General features: G+C 34.2%; 2 protein-coding genes across 5 annotated transcripts; both read right to left on the bottom strand.

Moving 5' to 3' along the window:
• Positions 1-3,051: 3,051 nt before the first annotated feature.
• On the bottom strand, positions 3,052-12,436 carry LOC18421979 (annexin Gh1). Of its 2 annotated transcripts, none has more exons than XM_088865705.1 (4): positions 12,275-12,436; positions 11,982-12,133; positions 10,385-10,609; positions 3,052-3,709 (listed from the first exon to the last, which is right to left on the bottom strand). In XM_088865705.1, the coding sequence occupies exons 1-4, from the start codon at positions 12,339-12,341 to the stop codon at positions 3,173-3,175; spliced, it is 981 nt and encodes a 326-aa protein (XP_088721831.1). In that variant the 5' UTR covers positions 12,342-12,436; the 3' UTR covers positions 3,052-3,172. The 2 variants fall into 2 exon arrangements, with proteins under 2 accessions (XP_088721831.1, XP_088721832.1); XM_088865706.1 differs by lacking the exon at positions 3,052-3,709 and adding an exon at positions 8,367-8,653 and having other exon boundaries at positions 12,275-12,434.
• A 2,915-nt stretch (positions 12,437-15,351) lies between these two features.
• On the bottom strand, positions 15,352-21,095 carry LOC18421980 (uncharacterized). Of its 3 annotated transcripts, none has more exons than XR_016054833.1 (4): positions 20,702-21,095; positions 18,810-19,070; positions 16,973-17,059; positions 15,352-15,904 (listed from the first exon to the last, which is right to left on the bottom strand). XR_016054833.1 is itself a non-coding variant. In XM_088865704.1 (4 exons), exons 1-4 carry the CDS (start codon positions 20,954-20,956, stop codon positions 15,822-15,824), a joined length of 885 nt encoding a protein of 294 aa, XP_088721830.1. In that variant the 5' UTR covers positions 20,957-21,092; the 3' UTR covers positions 15,352-15,821. The 3 variants fall into 3 exon arrangements, 2 of the variants coding, with proteins under 2 accessions (XP_088721830.1, XP_088721827.1); XM_088865704.1 differs by having other exon boundaries at positions 18,611-19,070; positions 20,702-21,092; XM_088865701.1 differs by having other exon boundaries at positions 18,478-19,070; positions 20,702-21,091.
• Between the last annotated feature and the right edge of the window lie 1,799 nt (positions 21,096-22,894).

Raw genomic sequence — 22,894 nt, forward strand, 5'->3', positions numbered from 1 at the left:
ATTTTATAATTAAAAATGAAAATATTTTAAGACTATCACAAAGGTTTCCGAAATTCAAACCTCATTTCTCACGGGATTTGAAGGTACACTTTGCTTTTATTGCTCAGAAACTCTGCTCTATGCAAACCAACCCATAGTATTAAATAATTGAACTCTCACAAGTAATCCAAGGGACTAATAAGTTGACAAGCCTACATCTTTCTTTCAACTTTGCTATGATCAATGCTACAAAGCACATGATAGCAATTGAATAAAAATTTCAATGGTCATAGCATGGCCCAAGTTAACCATGGTTAGTGACCCACACTTTGTGTCCCACATTAGAAAGAGAGGAGTAGAGAGAGAGAGAATTGTAGAGAGAGATAGAGATGCGAGAGAGAAAGGAGAGGAGAGTAGAGAGAGAGAGAGAGAGAGAGAGAGAGGAGCTTAGTTTAGGTCCAAGATACATTGGGATCTCCTTTAAGTAGAGGAGTGTACATATATGGCAAGCAGCGTAGTTAGGGTTATTAAAGGACCACATTGGTGGGCGTTGTCTTAGCTAGGGATGACGATCACGTGCGTTGCCCGCTTGTGGCCCTTCCTTATTTATTCAAGGCGTTAATATGGTGAAAATGGAAGTTCTTATCGCTAAAGGACAGGAAACTTTGTGACATGGGAATATGTCTCGGCAGGGGTTGGAGGAGGTTTTTTAGGGTTTTCTTTGAAGAGTAAGATGAGATGCGGTAATGTAAATGTGTGTGTAACATGGGCGGTATTGGCTTATGGGTTGGATTATTGCTTCTCTCTTGCTCCAACCATTTGAAAAGTTAATTCTTAGCGTTAAGGGTTAGAATAACAATTTAGTCCTTAGATACTTGGCATTAATCCTTATATACTTGCCTTCACTTAGCAACAAAGTTTGTTTTTGTCCTTTCACAAGATAGAGAGAGAATTTTTTTTTGCGGCAGGAATTGAATTTGTGGCGTAGCATTGCTTAACAATAATTGCTCAGCACTCATTTTTTTTTTAAGTAGGTTATGGATTTGTGGTAATTCTTAATTTTTACATATTTACAGGGAAGCTAATGGGATGGTGGATTCCCTTGTTTGGGGTGGAGGTCTTCATCCTCACAATTAATGTCATCTCTTTTGAGTATTCTTTCAATAGAAGTTGAAAACATTCACATTAAAAAAAAAATTTTTTTTTGCCAAGCACTCAAGCTCAAGCCCTATTCCTTAGGTGCTTGGCTTCTAACCACGCAACCCCATACCTTGGAGATGAAAGAGGGAGAGAGATTTTTTTTTTTATATAGGTAATTTAGTGGGAAAGACACGCCTTTACTCTCTTTTTTTTTCAAGATAGATTAAGAAGTTAGCGTTTTTTAAGATGTCAGTAGGTGGTATTAGCATGATTGAAGGCCACACCGTAGTAACTAGGTATGGGATTGCTAACACCAACGACCTAGCCCCTTTCCTAAAGAGAGAAAGTGCTTAGATACTTGGCTTTTGGAGAGAGAGAGAGAGAGAGCACCAATCCTTAAATACTTGGGTTGAGAGAGAGAGAGAGAGATCGTTTTTGTCCCTTTAAGACTTGAAAATCTCTCCCATACACTCGACAACGAACGGGCACACACCCACACAAGAAAGAGATAGGGACCTACGAATCATTCCCATACCCACCACCGAAAAGGGGCTCGCTCGCATATCCCACACAACCCCACCACCGCAAACGACTACTGTTGGCGAACTTAAACTAGGAATCTCTGCTCATTTCATCAAATACGACTATGGTTCATAAAAAAATAAGTGATAAAGAAAACTAGTAAATTATATTCCATCAGGAATAATTCGCACTAGGTTGCCACTTGCCACTAACTCTCCATATTCCCTCCGAGCGTTGACTTAACAATTTTTAATAGCAAGATTATTTAGCCATTACAAAGTGCACTTTGGTCATCTCTCCTAGTAACTAGAAGTAGGTCTACTTCCTCTTTGATTTGACTCCTCTTTAGTAAATTATGTATAGTAGTACCATGTTACAAATTTACATTTTTTTTATTTTGAAAATTCTGTTTAAACTGATCGGATTGGCCATTAAATCACGGATCAAACCCCTATTTTGGTTTAGCAACTTGCTCCATCCTATACTGTTCTTTCTATAAAATACATATGCCTATTGTGTTTAGTGCACCACGGACCAATGCTTGGAATGGTTGTCTTTTTTCTTTTTTCTTTTTAATTACTTTTATTTTTAATGTTATCCTTGGAGTGGGTGTCGTCGTATTTATATCTATACTGGCATTACAATCATACACCACAAATGTTATGGCCCACAACTTACAAGACGCATATGTGAACTACTATAATCAACCATATAACTTGGAGTTTAATTGGAACTATATTTAATGGCCAAGGACCTAAAAACTTTTTTGGCTATTTCAATTCTATCTCTTTTTGTTTTTTAACATATCTCTACTTAAATATCTATTCAATACTTGCTTTGAAGAACTCCTCCAAGTAGTGCTGGGTAGCATTTGATATCTCTACCATTCGTAGTTTTAGTCACATAACCGCTTACATGTGACTCATTAAAGTATTTCGTTCAAAGGTTGTATTTTCCAATTTCGTTTATTTCCTAAGGCAATATATCTCTTTTCTCATGGCATCTTTCCATTTACATAATGCCCTTGGCATAATCGCCTCCTTCATTTAATTATTTTGCAGTTATTATTTGTATTTGCTATCTATACTAAATGTTTTTAATGCTCACCTCTGTTGTTTTCCATGTTCAATTTTTTTTATATGGTATGAGGTCTCTATAAGGCCTAGGCTTTATGAAAACAAACTAACGTCTCACATCAAATACTCATATAGAAAGTACTTTCGGCGACGGGAGTCTCTATAATGGCTCTAAAATCAATTTCCAATACCAACAATAAAATTTAAAACTCAAAAAATGGTGCGGATCTTGTGGATCTATGAACACTTAATTTTAAAGCACAAATGTACGATCTAGATAATTTGTTGCAATATAACCTACTTCTTTTTGTAATCCAACATTGATATCAATAAATGCCACCAACCAAAATGCCACTCATCTTTCATTTATTTTGACTGCAAAATTGAACTACAATATAAGAAAAGGTGACCAAAACTCTCACTGTTGCTCCTATTTGAGTAAGTCTTAACACCCTTTAATGAGGTTTAAGAAGTGCAAGCAAGAAATCCCCCATCAAACCCTCTCTATTTTTATCCTTGATTTCTTTATGAATTGCCATCTCTAAAGAAACTCCACTTTTATTACAAAATGCTCTCTCTATTTCTTCCATATCAATCTCATGCCTAGTAACCACTATCCTAATGAGACCCTCTTGAGCCATTACATTGCTTTCACGTTGTCCATTACTCCATGCTTTCCTAAGTTGCTTAGCAAAGTGCTTGTGAGGATATTCAACACATTTAATTACTCTTTTAAGGTCCTTTCCAAACTCTTCAAACTTCTCTCTCCTCAGTGACTTGGACAAATCATGGCCATACAATTCTTTGTAGCATTGGAGAATGGATCTCAATTGCTCCATGCTTCTTCCACTTAGGAGGGAGATGATTGCTGCTGTGTCTAAACATGCGCCATTCTCCATTGCCTCATAAATGGTCTTTGCATCACACATGGCCATGCTCTTATCAACTCTAGAGCGAGAAAACTCGCATGCCCTCAACATTGCCAAAATAATCTACACATGAAAAATAGAACTTAGTCACCATCTTTGAGTTCTATTTTTATGGGATTGTCTATAAAGATATTATTTATCTTATGTGCATGGAGATCACAATCATTCCTACTCGTTAGATGTCAAATTGGATGGCTTGAGATGAGTCATGTAGTTTAAGATTATTATTATTATTATTATTTTGAACTTTGCGTCTATTCAATGACATCCTTACAACCAGCCATCTTGAAATTTAAGAAAAAAAAATGATTGTGATCTCCATGTACAAAAGATAAATAGTCTCTTTATTGACAATCTCTGTTTTTATAACCCACTTGTTAAACAAACACATATGGGCTCACATATACACTCCAAATACGTGGACACATATATACATGTATACATAGGGGATGATCTTAAACAAGTTCAAGATTATTTTGGAGTCCTCCTAAGTTAATATTCTCATAAAAGACTCACATTTGGCACACGTGACATGAAAGAACTCACCTATGTGATTAAGTGTGGGGGTTTTTTCATACTAATTGACAACTAATTGGTGCAAAAAACTCTTAAACCTAATCACACATGAGAATTCTTTCATGTGAATATTCTTTCATGCGAGTATTTTCATGTGTACGAAACGTACCTTCAATTTCCTACCACCCTTTTATAAATGTTTGTCTATTAGGGTATTTCTTGATAATTTATTAGTGAAATGATGGAAAATAGAAGCCATTTTCCAACTCTTTGAACCAATTAAATCCACATGCTTTGCACGTGTGATCACAAATATCGAGAAGTATAAAATTTTTTATCATGGAGTTTAAGTAAAAATTGGCAATGTTAGCACGTGATGGGGGCGGTGGTTTCACATGCAAACACCATTTATCCTCTCTTCAAAATCCAGCATTTGGATTGAGAACGTAAAACCATTCTAAGAGGCTGCAAATTATTTCCAATATGTGCATAAATTCTAGGAACCTTTTTTCATGCAGGCTGGACCGCATTTCTACAATATGCGGTCCTAAGGTATAAAGCACTCATCTTAAAGATGGATGCAAATAGGTGGCCCATCTAAAAACAATTGAAATTAACGGTCCAAATGTTTTCTTAATAGAATTATTATTATTATTAGTATTCTAATGTTTAAAAGTTATTTATTTATTCATATTCATGACATCTATGTTAGAGATTACATGTCCATAAAAACTAAGTCAAAAAATCCATCTCAAAAATAGATTTATAAGAGGTGACTCATTTCTACATGCACTCATAGAAACCATGTCTTATATTCAAAGGGTTTTGCATATATTGACGCATCATATGTGCAGATAGAGACATGAGTATTCAGAGGGCTTTGAGTATATGGAAACATCATAGGTATGAGACTTACATCTAACATTCCATGAACTTGCACATTTCTTTTTAGAGGAAATTATGGATACCCCTTGACCGTACTTTTAGTCGTGCCCCCCTCCCCTCCTTTATAAATCATTTTTTTATTTTGGGGGCAGTGGTAAAAAAAAAGAGTTTTGGGGTTAGTGATGTGTTTTGGTGGTAGGGGAGGAGGCATACCTAGAAAGTACAGTCGCGGAAATATGTATAATTTTTTGTTCTTTTTAACATCATCATTATCATCAGAACACTTTTTCAAATTATTTGGGGTCGGCTATACAAATCATGGTCTGTCATTCTGCTCTATCAAAGTCATATTCTTAGTGATGCTACGAGTCCTCATATCTTTTCTCATTACTTCTAACCATGTCCTTTTGGGCTTACCCTTCATCATTTTTGAGCTTTCCACTCGAACTACTCCGTATCTCCCAGCAGATGTTGTATTGGGTCTGTGCTGGCGAGCGTACCTAAGTCAACGTATTTTTCATTTGATCGCTATTGGTACCGCACCTAAGTTCTTCTGCATGTATTTTTTTTTAATTCTATCCCTTATTTTTAATATCTTTTTTTGAAATGTCACATTCAAAATACTTCATAATACTATAATAATCCAACGTATCTTATTTTCTAAAAAATGTATGGACATGTCTTGTCTAAAATGCTGATATTAGATTGATATTTTTGATACTCATATCATGTCAGATATTGACAGGTCATGTCTATATAATATTGTTTCGTTTTATTTGCAATCAGAAAAATGTGTCCGTATTTGAAATTGCGTCATGTACATAATTCATGAGCCATAACACCTGCATTTCTAGAAAATGGAATCGAAAGCTTTCACATTTAAAGTAAAAAACAGCAAAGACAAAACCGTTGAATCGAATAATGATGCTCTTCTTACCAGGAAATTTGGCAATGGCAACCCATTCTATCTTAAACCATCAAAATACAAACCTCTAAATGAAAATCAAAAGGCTTCCTAATCCTACGGGAGTAACTATTTATTTACTCCCTCGTGCTAGAAATATTTTTTAGATCACAAACTTTGGGGATGTCGTCTCTACAAACCATTGAATAATCTTAATAAAATTTTTTTACAAAATAAACTCTTTATGTCCTAAAAAAAAACTAATTCTTCAAGATTGAATAAAGACCGTCTAATTTTTGAAGGGCTAGATCTAAGTGTCACAAAACTCGAAATTCATTTTTTTTTTTTTTTTGAGAATATACATCGAATAATTCTTACGTGGTTCCCAAAATTTTAGAATTCAACGTTTTCCTAAATAGGTGTTTTGGGTGTGCAAGTAGATGCGCAATATGATTCCGTGGGAGCATAGTATATGTGCTCTGAGTAGTTCTTTGATAGATACGGTATCTTTGACAGGGCAACCCTCCTTGCTAGTTTTCTATTAGGGCCCATTTGATTCCTTGGAAGGAGACCTATTTCTATAGAAATGGCCCATTTCCCCTATTTGGATGCATAGAGAGGGCGGGATTTGTATTTCTGCACAGAGATTGGTTTCCACATTTTAATCACTTTTGCGGAAATATCAATTCCACCAAAAGAAGTGGATTAAAATTTATGGGAGACTAAAAGTGAACCATGGGCCCAAAAGAAATGCAGTAAGTTGCATTTTGTATAGTGGGTTGAAATCTGCTAAAAAAAAGCTATATTATAATTGTATTTATAACTATAATATAAAATTAATACTATAATTGGATATAAGTAATAAATTAAAATATATTAATAGATATATAATATTATAATATGTAATTAACAGATATAGAGTGGTTCGAGGTTCGCCCAAAAAAAGGTGTAATTATAATTAATAATTATAAATTTATAATTATACATTTTTATTATAATTAGGTATATATTATAATGTATATAATTAATATATATTAGAAATAAATTATAATATCCATACATCCCTTATCAATGTATGGACAACTATCTCTCGAACACAAATTGAGATTCGAGCTCAACGGGGAAAATGGAAATATGAATTTGTCAAAAGGTAAACTTTGCCAAAAAAAAAAAAAAATCAGCTTTATTTTCTCTCTGTTGTTTTTTAACTCCTTAGAAGGGCCTTGGCCAGCCCTTCTTTAAATATATCAGCCCTTCTTTAAATATATCACGCTATATGCAGTAATAATCATAACATTATAACTTATATATAATATAATACTTTAATATTATCGAATATCATATTAATAATATTATCATAATAAAATATTACTAATACAACATAGTAATAGCCATCTTCCAAATCTCTTATCAGATGCTCTTTAAAACAACAGTCGCCTATATTCCAAGGGATGCCAAATCTAGGAGATCCCAATTCCAGGAGATTCATCCATCCAGGACAGATGCCAATTCCAGAGGATGCATCTATCCAAGACAACCATTTCCAAGGAACTAAACAGGGCCTTAGGTTATTAATTTTCTTCTTGTTTCTACCTATTTTATGATGCGTTTCTCTATTGTCTCCAACCTATTACCTTAGCCTTAATTTGAACTTCAAACCTCTATTTTGTGTTTTTTTTTTTTTTGGGGTAATTCAGTTGGGAAGGCATGGCCCTACTCATTTTTTTTTTATGTAGATTAAGAAGTTAGTTTTTCTTTAGAGTATCAGTAGTTGGTGTTAACAGGATTGAAAACCACAACGTGGTAATTAAGTATGAGGATGCTGCTGTCATGAATCAACCCCTTTCCTTATCTCTATTGTACTTTCCATCTAACTTGATCCAACTTACCTAACCAGTGCTAAACCTAATCTCTTCTTAATAATTGTACCCATTCGTAACCTATTTTAAATGGGTGCAGTTTGCATAGAGCCTAAGCTCTGAACAATCAAATTAGGAGGGTCGAGAAATATGGTTTTAATACTGGAAGTCTTTTTTATAGCCTTTAAACATATTTTCATATTTATTTATAAAGTTTAAAGCTTCAAAAATAATGTAGATCGAGAGATCTATGAAAACTTGAAAATATTGAAAAGTTATGGTCCAAAAGTGCCTTACAAGATACACTATTTTCAAAACTTGAAATCCATTTTTTTCTCATATCCCTGCATCTTGATGTAGAGATGATGAATTGAAGGATATTTGAGCATCAAAACAATCACTTCTAGTGAAATTTTTGGGGTAAGCTCGAATTTTATTGTTTAGAGCCTCGGCTCTATATAAACTTTTCCCATTTTAAATAAGGGATTGTATGCTAAAACCATTCACTTTTGGAGGTCTTAATCACTCTTGATGTGAAACGACTGATTAAAACATGTCACAATATTTGAGAAATTTTATTTTGAATCTTGTACCCAATTAATGACACATACCTAACTATCCGATTTCACATCTAACAATCAACACTAATTGTGACCTCTTTATATCAAAAAATAAAAGATCTTCTTATATAAATTTCTTTATAATTTCCTAATGCCCGGTTCCTAGCAATGTACCCCACTTCAATATCCACCTTAACACTTTCATAAAGAATTTGTCTTCCATGAATATGCTACAAGATAAGTCCCTTATTCTGATAACTTTTCAGAGAATTGCTGATCACACCTGCTGTAAATGTGCATTACCTATAATTTTTACTAAATAAAAATACGAAGCCAAGTTTATAAATATAATGTCCATTTTGTCCGATGTTTTCAAATATCACCCATCATGCCAGAAATAAATAATAATCATGGCTTTAAAGTTCAGAGTCGGGTTTGGAATCGCTTACCCACTCTACTGATCCGGTACGGTGGAATTGTTAAAAATCCATAAAAAAGTTTATAAATTCGCAAAAATCTCGGATAAGGTATTTTCCAAATATCACCCATCCTGCCATTAATTTAAGATAATGATTATTATTCATTTTTGTTGATACCGATGCATATCATAGTTATCAAGACCAGACCAGATCATTCAACCTGACCGCTTGGACAACCAATTAATGGCTTGGCATTCCAGTCCAAAGAAAAAACTAGGTTTGATCAAAACAAATGTTTAATTGGTTTTTACTAGTGGATCGACAGGTTTTGATATGTTAGACCAGTTAAACATAGTTGGATATTTTGTTGTAATATATTTTATATTTATAATGTTATTTTTAGTTTTAATTTTTGAAAAATATGGATCAATCGATTCTACCAACAGTGGAACGAGTTTTGATTGGACTAATCATTTCTCTGATTCGGTGGTTGGTCTGATCCTGACACAGCTAATGTGTATTGGTATTGCTCCCGACCCAAATATAAGACTTTAGGGTCATTTGGCTTCAAGAGACAGAAAAAAAATCCAAATTCATCCAGGTTTTCGTTCAAAAGCCGGGTTTCTGATAAAACCTCGGTGCCAAACACCCTCATCCCCATTAATCACGTACTCTAATTTGTCTTTAGTGTTGCATGTCGACACATATAGTTGGGAAATTGATGTATTGACCATGTGTTGGGCATTTTATTGTTTTTTCAATGCGTATCAACTATAAAAGTGCACTCTTTTGTTGTTGTTGTTTCTTTATTTTTAAAATAAATGGGACTACTGAACTACATGATAAACTAGACCTTTCTATCAGGGGAAATGTTTCTATGTGACCCCACCTATATATAAGCCATATGCGACCGCACCTACATATAAGCCATATGTGACCCCACTTCTTAGCCGTTTGATTTGAATCGAATGGCTACGATTGTTCATACCGCAGTGTCATGCCAAATACTATTTTATTTTTTATTTTTTTATACAAAACATGTTTTGATGAAATTTTGTGCATCCCAACATAAAAATAGGGTGAACCTGGAAAAAATAAAAAAAAATATTTTCTACACAAATAAATGACCAAATTCCCCTGCAATTTTTAGGGGTATTTTGGTAATTTTTTATCTTCAGAAATATTATTTAATTATTTTTATCATATGTGCCATTGTCAGATCTATGCATGTTTCAAATTTTGCTTCAAAATTATTTGTAGAATAAAATAGCAAATAAAAAACTATGAGCCGTCTGATCAAGATTGCTGTCAGGTTAAAAACTAGCTTGTGACATTGTGACTCAAGCCATCTCAGCCATCTCCTCAGATTTGACGGGTCACACACACACGTGTGTATATATATATATATATATATATATATATATATAGAGGTAGGGTCACCTAGAAAGCTTTCCCCTTCCATCAGAGCCTTTATGCATTCCGAAGGTACAGATAAGTTACTATATACTGTACAAAATATAGAGGCAGATTTACTCATCCGTAATAATAAGCATATAGGCAGACTTGCAGTTTAGGGGCCCAAGCCCTGTACTCACCTCTTTCATGCTGTTGCGAGCTTTTTGGCTAACATGGTGCTCAATCTTGGAGTTGTATCTGGCGAAGTAGACTTGCTTGATCAACAGAAGCTGTGATGATGATCGAGTGCATATCACTTCAATCAGAGCTTCTAAATCTATAAAATTATGGTTATGATGGAGAGCATTGTGCACTATCTCTGCATCACGCTCATGGGGCTCCTTCATGCAAAGGTATGCCAGCCTCTGTGTGAATGATAAAGCCGTTTTGTCAGTCAAAGTCCTCCACATTTAACCGACAGAGAAAAAAAAAAAAAATATATATATATAATAATAATAATAGAATTAATGAATTGAAGAATACTAAATAGTGCACCAAAAATAGAAATTAAATAGTGCATTTTGTCGAATCTCGGTGGTTTTAGAACCACGTGAGTCGAATTGGGACTCATGAGTAGCCGGTCTGATTTCATCCCCAACTCAAACCTTGTGCCAATTGGACCTAAAATTGTATTAAAAAATATTTTTATTACAAAACCGTTGTTTTTAGAATGACTCCAGGTTCCTAAACTTTAAACATCTTAATTTTAATTTTATTTTTTACCTTTTTTTATTTTTTTTGTTTTTTTTTAATTTGGCCGAGTCAGCCCAACCGAATCATTGACTTAACTAGTTCAACTCCCAACTTTTTGGTAACCAGTTAAACCCACCAGTCAGATTTTTAAAACACCATGACAATTATACAATATTTCCTATATTATTAATAGGTATCTCAACCGGCCTGGAGAGCATCATTTCTCCACTTAAAGTTCATAAAAAATTTTAGAGAATCTAAGAGGACAAATAGCATCTCCAACCGTCTGTTATAAGCATCGGACATCTGAAGAAGCTCTTTTTACCATGTTTGAAACGATACAGGTATCATACTATATACATTACAACAACGCTGTAATTTTCTTCCTAGTAACCCTGCTTTAAAGACATGATAATATTTAAAATCTTCCAAGTTAGTGCATAAAGTTCATGAACCCACTCATGTGCTTAGTCCCAAGGCTCAGGGCGCTAAACTAAGCATCAACTCCATAACACAGAAAAATAAAAATGAGAGTGTAAATTAAAGGCACTAAGAATCATTTTTTTGGGTAATTAAGGAACTAAGAATCATTGCAAATAGAAAGATTGTCAAAAGCGAATACCTTCAAGTGTAAAAATGAATTTTCCAACGCGGCAAGTCAAGGACATTAAAGATCAGATTTCATCGTAAACATCAAAATTTTCTTTTCAACCCACAAACACTGTTCTTGTTCTTCTTTGTTTCGTAGAAACTTAGAATTGTGGTGGAAACTGGTGTTTTAAAAGCGGATTATTATGTTCGAACTAAAAAAAGTGGGGGTAAGCTCAGGATCAGAAACCTCACCCAGTTCCCATTAGTTCTATATGTTATTAATTTTCAGTTCTTATTCAACTTTTCCACATAAATTGGATTTGAAGCGGCCGGTTCAACTACCCAAATTGGCTTCGCAAGTCACTGATTCAACTTCAACCTACTGATTCACTTTTTAAAACAGCAGCGCAGGAAAAGATAAAAATAACCAATAAAACCAGAAAGTGAACTCACATCGAATTTGTTGCTCCTGAGAGCATCAGAGAGGTGGTGAAGGAACTCTTCTTTGTAAAGTCCATTGTATGCCTCACGAATTTGCTTTAGTTCTTGAGAGCTTCTACTTGCGAGGATCTCCATAACTTTTTGCCTATTGCCCGCTCCATGACCTACGTAGCTTCAACATAACATATCAAAGAAGAAAAATTCACTATTTATATATTGCGATGATGATAAAGTTTTCAATGTTGATAATGGAAGAAATCCATAATTTAGCCAATGTCGACTAGAAGAAAAAAATAAAATATTACCTCGATGGTAGGATTGAAGAAATTGGCAATCCAGATGTTCTTTGTGATTGAGTTGTGGTTTGGCCATTGTGTGAGATAGTGTTTCCTGTGGCAACCTTTGTTGCTTTCACATGATGACTTACGTGGTTAGAGTGAGTGAGATGGTTCTCTTTATAGGTTGAACTGACATGTTCCTTTCTTAGGAATATAACTTTTGCAAAGTTCAGAATTTAGGAACTTATGCTTTTCTCCAATATGAAGCATGAACATCTTCCTGCTCTTCGCTTTCAATTTGGAGAATTTTCTATCAGTCTTTCTTGTACTTCACGCTTTTTAGAGCTTTGAAAAGTTCACATAGATCAAACCAAATGAGATGACAAGTCATAAGTTGTAACATACGAATTCCAACTTTATGGAGCAGCTGATGCAAAAGAGAAAATGGCATAGTTGCAATTGAAAAAAGAATTCAACTCTTTAGAGACACCGTTCTTTTTTTCAATTTAGGAACTTTAACTCGGATTGGTTCGCTAGAAGTTCATGAGTAGAATGTTGTAGTGGTCATAAAAGTATATTTATCGAGAGAAATATGGCTTATTTACAAGGGTTGTATGCTATAAGGCTATTTTTTTTGTACAAGAAAATCAAAATTACCTATAGCCGTTAGATGAGAATTCCAACAGCAAAAAGTGTGTCATAAAGTTCAAAAGAGATTTTTCTAATCTTTGAGCCTTATCAAGGACAAACCACTTGCTATCTAGTTTCACATCAAATGGCCAAGCGTGATCATGATTTTCTTGTACAAAAAGTAAACCATCTTATCATATACTTTTGCTTTACAAAATAACACTAGTTCGGGAAATCTTCTTCTCAACATATTAGCTCATGCTAACTTGATTTATTAGGTCTTCATGAAATTTTTTCTGGCTTTTCCATGCCATCTAAACATGTAAACTACAAAACAAGCGTTTAAAAATCCAGATCGATCTGGTGGCCCAGCCATCAAGGAAACTGGTATGGATTAGCCAATTCTCGATCTAGCCCATGGAATTGGCTAATAAAAAATAAAAAAAATCGAAAACGAAAATAAAAATTTAAAAATTTATATAAAAAAAATGAAAGTTGCAGCCAGGCTGGATCACTCGATTCATTGAGAGCACCAGTTGGTTCTCTGACATAACGGGATCAATCACTACTGGTTCCCAATCTAATTAGGAGATTTTGATCCAAATAACTAGTTTTTAAATCACTGGGTTAAACCAAAACCCTACCCCCACAATTTCCTTATCCATGTGAATTATCTCAAAAGTTTTAGGAAATGCTAAATTGCTTCAGTGAGATACGAACGTATCTGACATTCTAGAAGCTAAAAATCTTAGAAGCTAAAGTAATGGTAACATAGGGATAAGAACCCAATTCATGTGATCTATACTGCAAATCAAATCTTAATAATACGTCTTCTCTTTGCTTATTTTTCATGAAGAATAATCATGATCAATTTTGCAAAACAGAGGTCATATATATTGTACCATTGGACAAGTGGTTATTCTTGAAATTGGTGTTGAAATTTTTTGATGAGTAAACGTCTTCCATTGTCACTAGATTTTTCTCACACCCCAGGAAAAGATCATTTTCTCTTTCACCATATGACCCTAAATCCCCTTTTCTAGATATTACTAGATTTTCTCACACCCCAAGAAAATATCATTTTTCCTTTCACCATACAACGCTCAATCCCTCGAGGAGATAATTGAGGTGTGGTGCACTAACGCCCCGACGAGTTCACTTCCCACGATCAATTGGACTCGGCCAGATCTCAAGTCTAAAGCCAAGTTATCCAAGACTCACCCAGTCTGACTTTTTTTCTTCTTTCTTTATTATTTGGCAAAAATAAAACCCTTCAGAATCAATTTTGGGGCCCCAACAAGATGTATCTCACTTTCGGGTTACTTGAAAGATCCTCTGAGTTTGGCGGATTTGAAATAAATCAACTTCGGAATTTTGGGTTCGAAAGGGCTGAGTGCTTGAGCAAGCTGCAGACCTCGTTGATTCAAAGCCTAACTCGCAAAATTCCAAGTTTTCTATTTCTTACCAATATTCAAAAAATTTCAATTAGTTTCTTCATTTCCTAATTTACTTGTTTTTTATATGATTTTAAATGAATTTTGTACATATTTTCTAGAGTCGTTTAATGCCAAATCAGCTGGACTCACCATGCCGAGTAGGTCTGGTCCCTGGCCATGTGTGTGCTGATTCTAGGTTTTAAAAACACTGCATGTAATCCTTGGTGGCAATTCTAATTTCTCTTTCAATTTAAATGGGAGTGGAACATTTTGATGTTTCACTCCCATTTAAATTAAAAAGAAATTAGAATTCACACCAAAGATCTCTCGGAAACATTTAACACTATCGACACATACATGGCGAGAAATGGGCTCAAAGCTAGATATTCAACATAGCAGGGCACAACAACTTGACATCTTGTATTTCATTTTTACAAGCCTCCTTTTCAAATTACTCCTAAAAAAAAAAAAAAAAAAAACAAAAGAGGAAAAAAAAGACGAAGACGTCCGCATGGCGAAGCGGCTTACAAGATAAGCCCGAAGGTAAGGATTTGAAACCAGCATTGTTTGCCGATTAAGTCAACCCATTTTATACATTCCTTGTAAGGGTGCAGTTTGTATACGGATGCATCCCTAGGTGTCAAGATAAGGTGCACCTTCGAATTTTATCATAATACATAATTTTGATGTAAAGTGCTCTTAGGATTATCTCAAAATCTATATTTATATCTAATTATAAAATTTTAAATTTAAAAAATAGTTAAAATCAAATAAGTCTATAAACATATGAAAATCTTGAAACTAGACGGTGTAAATAATATGTTGTAAAATGCACTATTTTTTAGACTTTAAATCTTTTTATTTTTCATAGTCATACATCTCAATATCGAGATGATCAATCAAAGGGTTTTTCAATATTAAAACAACTTTTTCCGATAGATTTTTGAGGGGCATCCGTAGTTCTACATTATAAGGTAGCATCCTTATATAAACTTTTTCCTCCTTTTTAACCCCAAAGAATCAAACTCAAGCAACTCCTTTCAGAACATCAGTACCTGGTGTTCCTGCATTATGCCAAAAAAAAAAGGCATCCAAGTATACGTCGCGAGTCACGAATCTAAAGTAACTTTTTTTTGGGCAAGTAAATCGAATGTAACTTTGTTTAACTAAAGTAACTTTCCACAAGCAACCACTGGCAGTCTTTATCTCAGAACCTCTAAGCCCATAGTAACCTTCCAAAGAACATCAGATTCGACACTTTTGGATCGTATCTGTAAGCCCACCAAATTTACAAAGTCCGGGACTTTTGTCAATTCATCTTGCAGACAAAGAGCGATGAAGTGGCCTCAATGCAAAGAGAGACATGCATATTAACAAAGTCAAGACCGAAGCATGGATGGATGAGATGTATAACTCTCTGGCTAAAGAGCAATGGCTTAATCTCACTGCTTCTTCATTATTTCCGAAGGTTGCAAGAACGAAACCGGGATGGTCTGTCACGACCCAGGTCATGGATGGAATGGTGACCTCTCGAGTGCCATCAACATGGGTGCAGTCACAAAATTCATGAGTATGAGCACTGAATACAATCCTTCAAAGCCAATTAATCGGTTTTGGTTAGGACCAATCCATTCATCATCCGTCAAATACAAAGTAATCTTTAAACTAAAACTATCAATCCAGTTTTCAGCGTTGACAAGTTCCATCATCTTTTGGCCAAGTTAACACAAACGTTGGAAATCTCTCTCTCTCTCTCTCTCTCTCTATCTATATATATATATATATATATATATGAATATGAGTGTGTGCACGTGTGCATGCGTGCCTGTATGTGTGCACACATATGCATGTGACGTCATCAAGAAGCAACTGCCTAAAGCCATGGTTTATTGATGATATACAATTGAAATAGGTGTTAGAAAAAGGACAAAAGAAAATAAAAAAAGAATGAGTGTATCTAATGCGAAGTTGCTAACACCACCCCAAGGTGCAGTTAAAACCAGTCAAAGATTAGTATCAGAACATTATGAGAAAAGCATGTATAGCATGATTCTTTGGGAGCATACTTACTGCATCAGGTAAAAATAGCTATTTATGAGTATTTTCTGGATCTAAAATTTTGGGATCCACTTTAGAATCATCAGATAAGTATTTTTTATAAAGAAAAATTGTATTCTGAATTTCCAACTACTTAGATCTGACCGTCCAAAAATTGGACAGCCTCATTCAATCTTGGGAAGTTATTCTTTAAAGGAACATATACAATGTGCACACTCTGCACGTGTGTATATATGTGTGTATATTTGACATGAGTTGCTAGGTTGAGAAAGTTACATCCCTTAAATTTGGGGTCTTAAAAATACTCTTAGATAGGGTCTCTACTCGAGGAATCAGATAATCTTTTGGCTTATAAAAACACTTATAGTTGTACGATGAATAAAGACTTGTCAAAAAGCCAACTTAAGGTACAAATAAACATGGTACACCCATAATGTAGATTGATTAAAAAATCCTGTTTTTGTTCCATCAAAATTTCAAAGTTCAGGAATAACTACTCACAGCAGAAAACAGCAGATTTATATGAAGCAAATAGACTCAAAATGGTAGGTTATCTGCCTTATCAAGTAAAGCAGTTTACCATAATAATAAAATTGCGTACCTTGGTCCAAGGGCCTGCAAGATATATTCACTAGCGTTGGGAGGAATAGTACAAAGAACTTTATGGGCCCCAGAACCGAAGATTTCACTGGCAAGAAATTCCACAAGAAGAGTAAAAAACTTCAAATATGTGAGGGGAAATAAATCTAATAACATGTGTGAAACTCAAATAATAATGCATTTAAAAGTTAACTGATTCTAGGCAATTAAACAAAACAGAAAAGAACAATTGCCTATGGAAAGAAAATTTGGAATCTGCTTAAAATTTCCCAGTAAACACCTAATCTGTCCCCATCATACATTAAAAAAAATAATAATAATCCCTAATATCCAAATAAATATATTTCAACTGAATGATATGGACTCATCTCAGGAGAACAACATTTGGCCATCTCAGATACGGATGCAAAATTGAAGTTTTGATGTTCCATATCTTAAGTAAGAATGTTTGGTCAAGATCGTTTTCTGCATTATGTAATTTCTCATAGGGTAACATTTGATGGGAGTTGAGGCAACTTTATTGAGAGACTCTGTCTGAGTGAATATACATAACTCCGCCTTGGCCAGCCCCAAGCCGGTCGTGCCCGTCTCAAGCCCAGTCTGAGTGATTACATTTTTCTACTCTGCAAGGTCAGTAAAAACTGATATCTGATCGTTTATTTTATCAAGAAGAGAGTTCAAAGTTTCATAATAAAGTGTGGTATGACATTCCTTTATATCTTCTAAATATCAAATGTAAAATTTGTAATTTTCCGATTGTTTAAAAATCCTTAATTTCTTATTTTTTATCCCAAGTATTGTTAAATTTTATACTCTCTGGTGTTATTTCCTTTATATCTTCTGAATATCAAATGTAAAATTTGTAATTTTTTTATTGTTTAAAAATCCTTAATTTCTTATTTTTTATCCCAAGTATTGTCAAATTTTATACTCTCTGGTGTTATTTCTGTTATTTAAAAACGATCACATGTTCTCTTTTTACTTGTATTACAATGTCCTGCACCTAGCCACATCATGTATGAGAGCTATTTGCTCATAATGAACAGCATCTTAAGCATTAATGGATCTTTTAAGAAAGACTTCTTAATGGAAGGGATATCTATCAAAATATATATAAGAGATCAAAAACTTAACATTTTACCCATTTGTTTTGATTTAAATTAAAAATACACATCAAAGTACATATGACCATGAGTTTTAATAGTTAAAATATGGTAAACTATTAAATTGTTGAAAAGTAAGGTGTATTTTGATAAATTTCCCTAAATGGAAAGATGAGAATTCCATACTTATATCATATCTTCATCAAGTTTACACCAGATTAATAAATATCATACACTTTCTAAATGCTAAATGATATAGTAAGTTGGTCAAAAGCAAATAGTTAGATGGCCACAAAGAAATATCAGCTAGATATTGCAATATAAACACATATGTGAATCAATCATGCAGTTTCAAGAAATTGAGACTTTCAAGCTCAACCCAACAAGAGTAAAGCTCTCATACAAATTTTCTGATGCACTTGGATTATCATGAGGAAATTTATCCCAATAATTCCTCTCAGGAGTTTCAATACATTTGCAGGTGCTACCAGTTCTTCTATGTAATGGAAAGTGGAGTAAAAGAACAGGACCAGAACCATATTTAACAGCAATTTCTCTCTCATGGAGTCTTTTCGTCCACTCTTTGGACTCACTGGCTTCTTCATTTATGCTCTTTTCACCAACCCTTAGTTCTAGACTTTCCTTCTCAATGAATTTCTCCACACCAAAGCGTAAATTGTTTTTATTACAAAGCATTGGAATGGAATTAAGAGAGAGAAAGCTGATATTGCTCACAGAGAAGGCACCACAGCCACAAGAGTTTAGTCCTGGCAAGCTACTGCAAACTTGACTGACATGATCTGAATCCAAGTTGCTACAATCTCCAATATCTCTCTCTCCAACAACAATATGCAGAGGAAGCTCAAACAAGGGGCCCAAAACCCTTTGGAGTTGTTGAAGAACAGATAGCCATTTATTATTTGGAAGCTCTGATCCTTTTGCAGAAACATCTCCCAAGACCACTAGCATGTCAGGCTTAAGCTTCTCAAAGGATTTCTGATTCATAATGTTCAAAAAAAAAAACAAAAAAGGGGGAAAAAGCAAAGTTTGGAATGATTAGAGAAAATCAATAGCGTCACTGCTAGACACAGAATCATCTGTAGCTCCCAGAGGAAATAGGGTCACTGCTAGACACAGAATCATCTGTAGCTCCCAGAGGAACAAAAGACCACTCATGTCTCTTTTTCTTTTGACAAATAAATTAAAAAAGATTGACATTGTCATGCTAGAAAGCTGGTAGTTGCCGTTGACAAAGGGAAGCAAAAACTTTTAAATGATAAATTTCACGGATATGCTTATGGCTTCAACGAGTATCAGTTTAGGATCAGTACAGAATTCACTTGTAGTAGAATGTTCAGCAAAAATGAATAAAGTTACCATCTCAAAAAGTGGGAAAAAGAAAAGATCCAACCTCACTGAGCTTTTTTCATGAGTAAACATACACAAGAAAGGTATATGACAGCTGTAGAAATTGGTCACACTATGCAAATGTTAATTCTTCCAGGGACCGAAATTGAGAAAAATATTTGCTGAAATTTTGTTAGAAACGTGCTTTGACTACTAAATGCAGAAGGATGTGTAGATGCGCCATTATGAATATCACACAAAACACATCCTCAATGAACAAAGTTCAAAGATGTATAAAACCGCTTGTGACACCCACTAAACCTAAAATCTTCCATGATTCACCAACTAAACAATGTTAAACTCATCACGACTGACAAAACCTCTAATCATGCTAACCCAACCTGAAATCCCAAGTCGAATCAAAAAAGAAATTCGCATGATTTACACACGAAGAATATGATTTCCATATAAAATAAACAAAAATAGCTCACCAAAAAATTTACAGTAGTTCAGCCCACCCAACAATGACAACAATATTCATAATCAACATTTCAAACAAAACCCAACTCTACACCAAGAACCAAGACCTCATAAATAAATAAGAGAACCAAAGGAAATTTTTATCGCTTACAATATCCGAGGAAAAAGAGAGATGGGTACCAAATGAACTTACTAAACAAATAATTAAATAAAACCCAACTCTGAAATCCAATTCTACTCCAAGATCCAAACCTCATAAACAAATAAGAGGACCAAAACAAATTATCGCTCATAAATATCAGAGGCCAGACACAGATTGTTGCCACATGAACTTACAAGATGGGGAAAGGAGGCCCACACAGAAGAATTTGGTCAGGTGGGAAATTACCCAGCCACAAAATCTCATTCAAAACAAGAAATTATTGACACTTTCAAGCAACCCATCCCCGAATTTCAATTCTTGAAAACAAGCTTAATCCATATCCTTATGTTAAGAAAACAGATGAATGCTCCGTTTTACGAAATTTACAGAGAGCAACGAGAACTTCCCAGGTCGAGTAAGAACTTGTTTACCCCAACATTCCTCATAATGCAACCCAACCACAGAGGTCATCCTCATTGAAAGCAAAGAAAAAATAATAAATAATAAAATTCGAAGCAAATCCAAATTCTATTTGACAAACTAAACCCAAATCCGTAATAAAAGAAAAAATGAAACGAAATCTTCCGTTTTACTAAATTTCTAGAGCTTAAAGAATTGTGTATCACGAATATTTCAGTAAATTTTGAAAGGTACCTACCCTGAAGAATTTGGCCATGTAAAAGTCCCTGAAGTATACATCCATGAATCCAGCTTCTGAGCCCCTTAATAGCAAGTCTGAAACCATCATTACCCTCAAATCCTCAGGATTCATGGAGAAAACCTCGCAAGAAGGGATACAAACCCTTTCTTCAAGGACAAACAATACCATCATGAAGAAGAGAGACAACAGTGATATACAACTTGCCATCGTTTTTCTCACCCAAACTAGAGAAAGAAAGACCCTAACAACCATGACCGCTGCCCAAGAACGTAACCCGCCGCCATAATCAAATGGATCTCAACTTTTTCTTTTGGAAAAAGTTTACATAAGGTTGGAACTTGAAATCTAGAATTAAGGTGACCTCAATAATATATCTTATGATAAGTTTACACAAGGTTGGAACTTTAGAGAATATATCTTATGATAAGTTTACATAAGGTTGGCATTTTAGAGATCAAAATGGATTATGGGGGATTTTTTTACATCAAAATTATATCTTATGATGAATTTTGGAGGTGCATCAATTTTCAAGATTTTTCGAGTGCTCATAAATCTATACTATTTTTTAAGTTTTAAATATTATCATCATTAGATATGAAAATAAAGCTTCTAGTGTCGCAATATTTCTAGTACCGAAAAACATATTTCGACAATATTTAACGGTATATTTTACTTTGATTGTTTGGGGCCTCAGCCTGCACAACCTACACCCATAAAATACGCAATTAAGCATCATCAACAATTCTCTTTTGAAGATCTTTCGGCTCATTATTACATTCAAGATCTATGAAATCTAAATTATAGTCACTACCAACTTCCACTCTAAATACATTCATAGTCTTCTTAGAAGGATTCCCGGCTTTATATAAAGTATTGTTGATTTTTTAATTATATTTATATATTCTTTGATGTTATATAAAGTATTGTTGATTTTTTTATTATATTTATATATTCTTTGATGTGATCAAACGCAATGCATTTTACTTGGATTCATAAATACATAATTATGATCTCTTTTGAACCTTGCAACAACCCCTTTGTCAAGTTTTGTCTATCTATTTTCATCATTGTTTTGCAACCAATTCTTGTATATAGAATTTTTTGGTAAGGTTTTCCATGATCATTTTTTCTTGTACAAAATCGTTCTTTTGAACCTAAAATCATCGAAAGCGCCCTTCATGCTATTTTTTTTTTTCTTATCTCCCATGCATGTGCTCCATCCTCCAAACATATCTATTAAAGAATAATTTTGCTTCCTCAATAAAAATCCCATCCTTATAAAAATCACAAGCACTATTTCTTTCATTGGCATCGGGGCTCCTCACTATAAGCATTTATACTATTGATCTCCTTAGAAGCATCTATTTTGTACCCATTTCCATGTGAGCCCATTGGTGCAACTAAAGTTTCCATTGGAACCTATAATTATCAAATGATTGTGCAAAAAAATCCATGTTAAGTGAAATGAACAAATAAAAGGCTAGAACTTTATGGCAAAAAAAGGGTCATATTTGCATGAGAAATATAATATTTTTTAAATCTCAGGAATTTACAAAATTGAAATTAGCAAAATCAATGAATATGCATCCAATAGAAACTAATAATTGATATCTCAACAGAAAAGTACCTACTTTCAGACACAATTCTATATTACCCCATAAACTAAATTCTCGATGAATAACCAATTTTTCATATATATCAGCTAATAAGAAAGCAACAATACTTGAAAAAAAAATAAAAAAAATTAAAGATAAATGAAAACCCTCGAGAAATCCATGAATCAGGCAATTCAGGTAAAAAGAGTAGCAGGGGGTGGGGGTCGCTCCTCGTAATTTTCGCAAAAAAAAATGCCCATATGGTAATATATTTGGTAGCAATCACGTGATAGAGGCAGAAATCTCATTTAAATCCAATACAACATGGATGCACACGAAATGTATTGAAGAGATTCTTTCTAAAGAATAGACACTATCACGACTTCAAGTATGGATTCCAAAGGGATTGAACAGAAAGTGATACTTGGACAACTATAACCAGGGGTGGCAACGGGTTGGGACCTGGACCCGGACCCGGACCCGGACCCTGAAAAAATATTATGGGACCTGAAGTTATCGGACTCGGACTTGGACCCAGACTTGACCCAAAAATAAAAAATCAATATCTTTAAATATATTTTATAAATTGAGACCC

This window comes from Amborella trichopoda, chromosome 4 (genome assembly GCF_054954075.1).
Source record: "Amborella trichopoda isolate Santa Cruz 75 chromosome 4, AtrichopodaSantaCruz75HAP2 v2.0, whole genome shotgun sequence".
In the NCBI taxonomy this organism is placed as follows: Eukaryota; Viridiplantae; Streptophyta; class Magnoliopsida; order Amborellales; family Amborellaceae; genus Amborella; species Amborella trichopoda.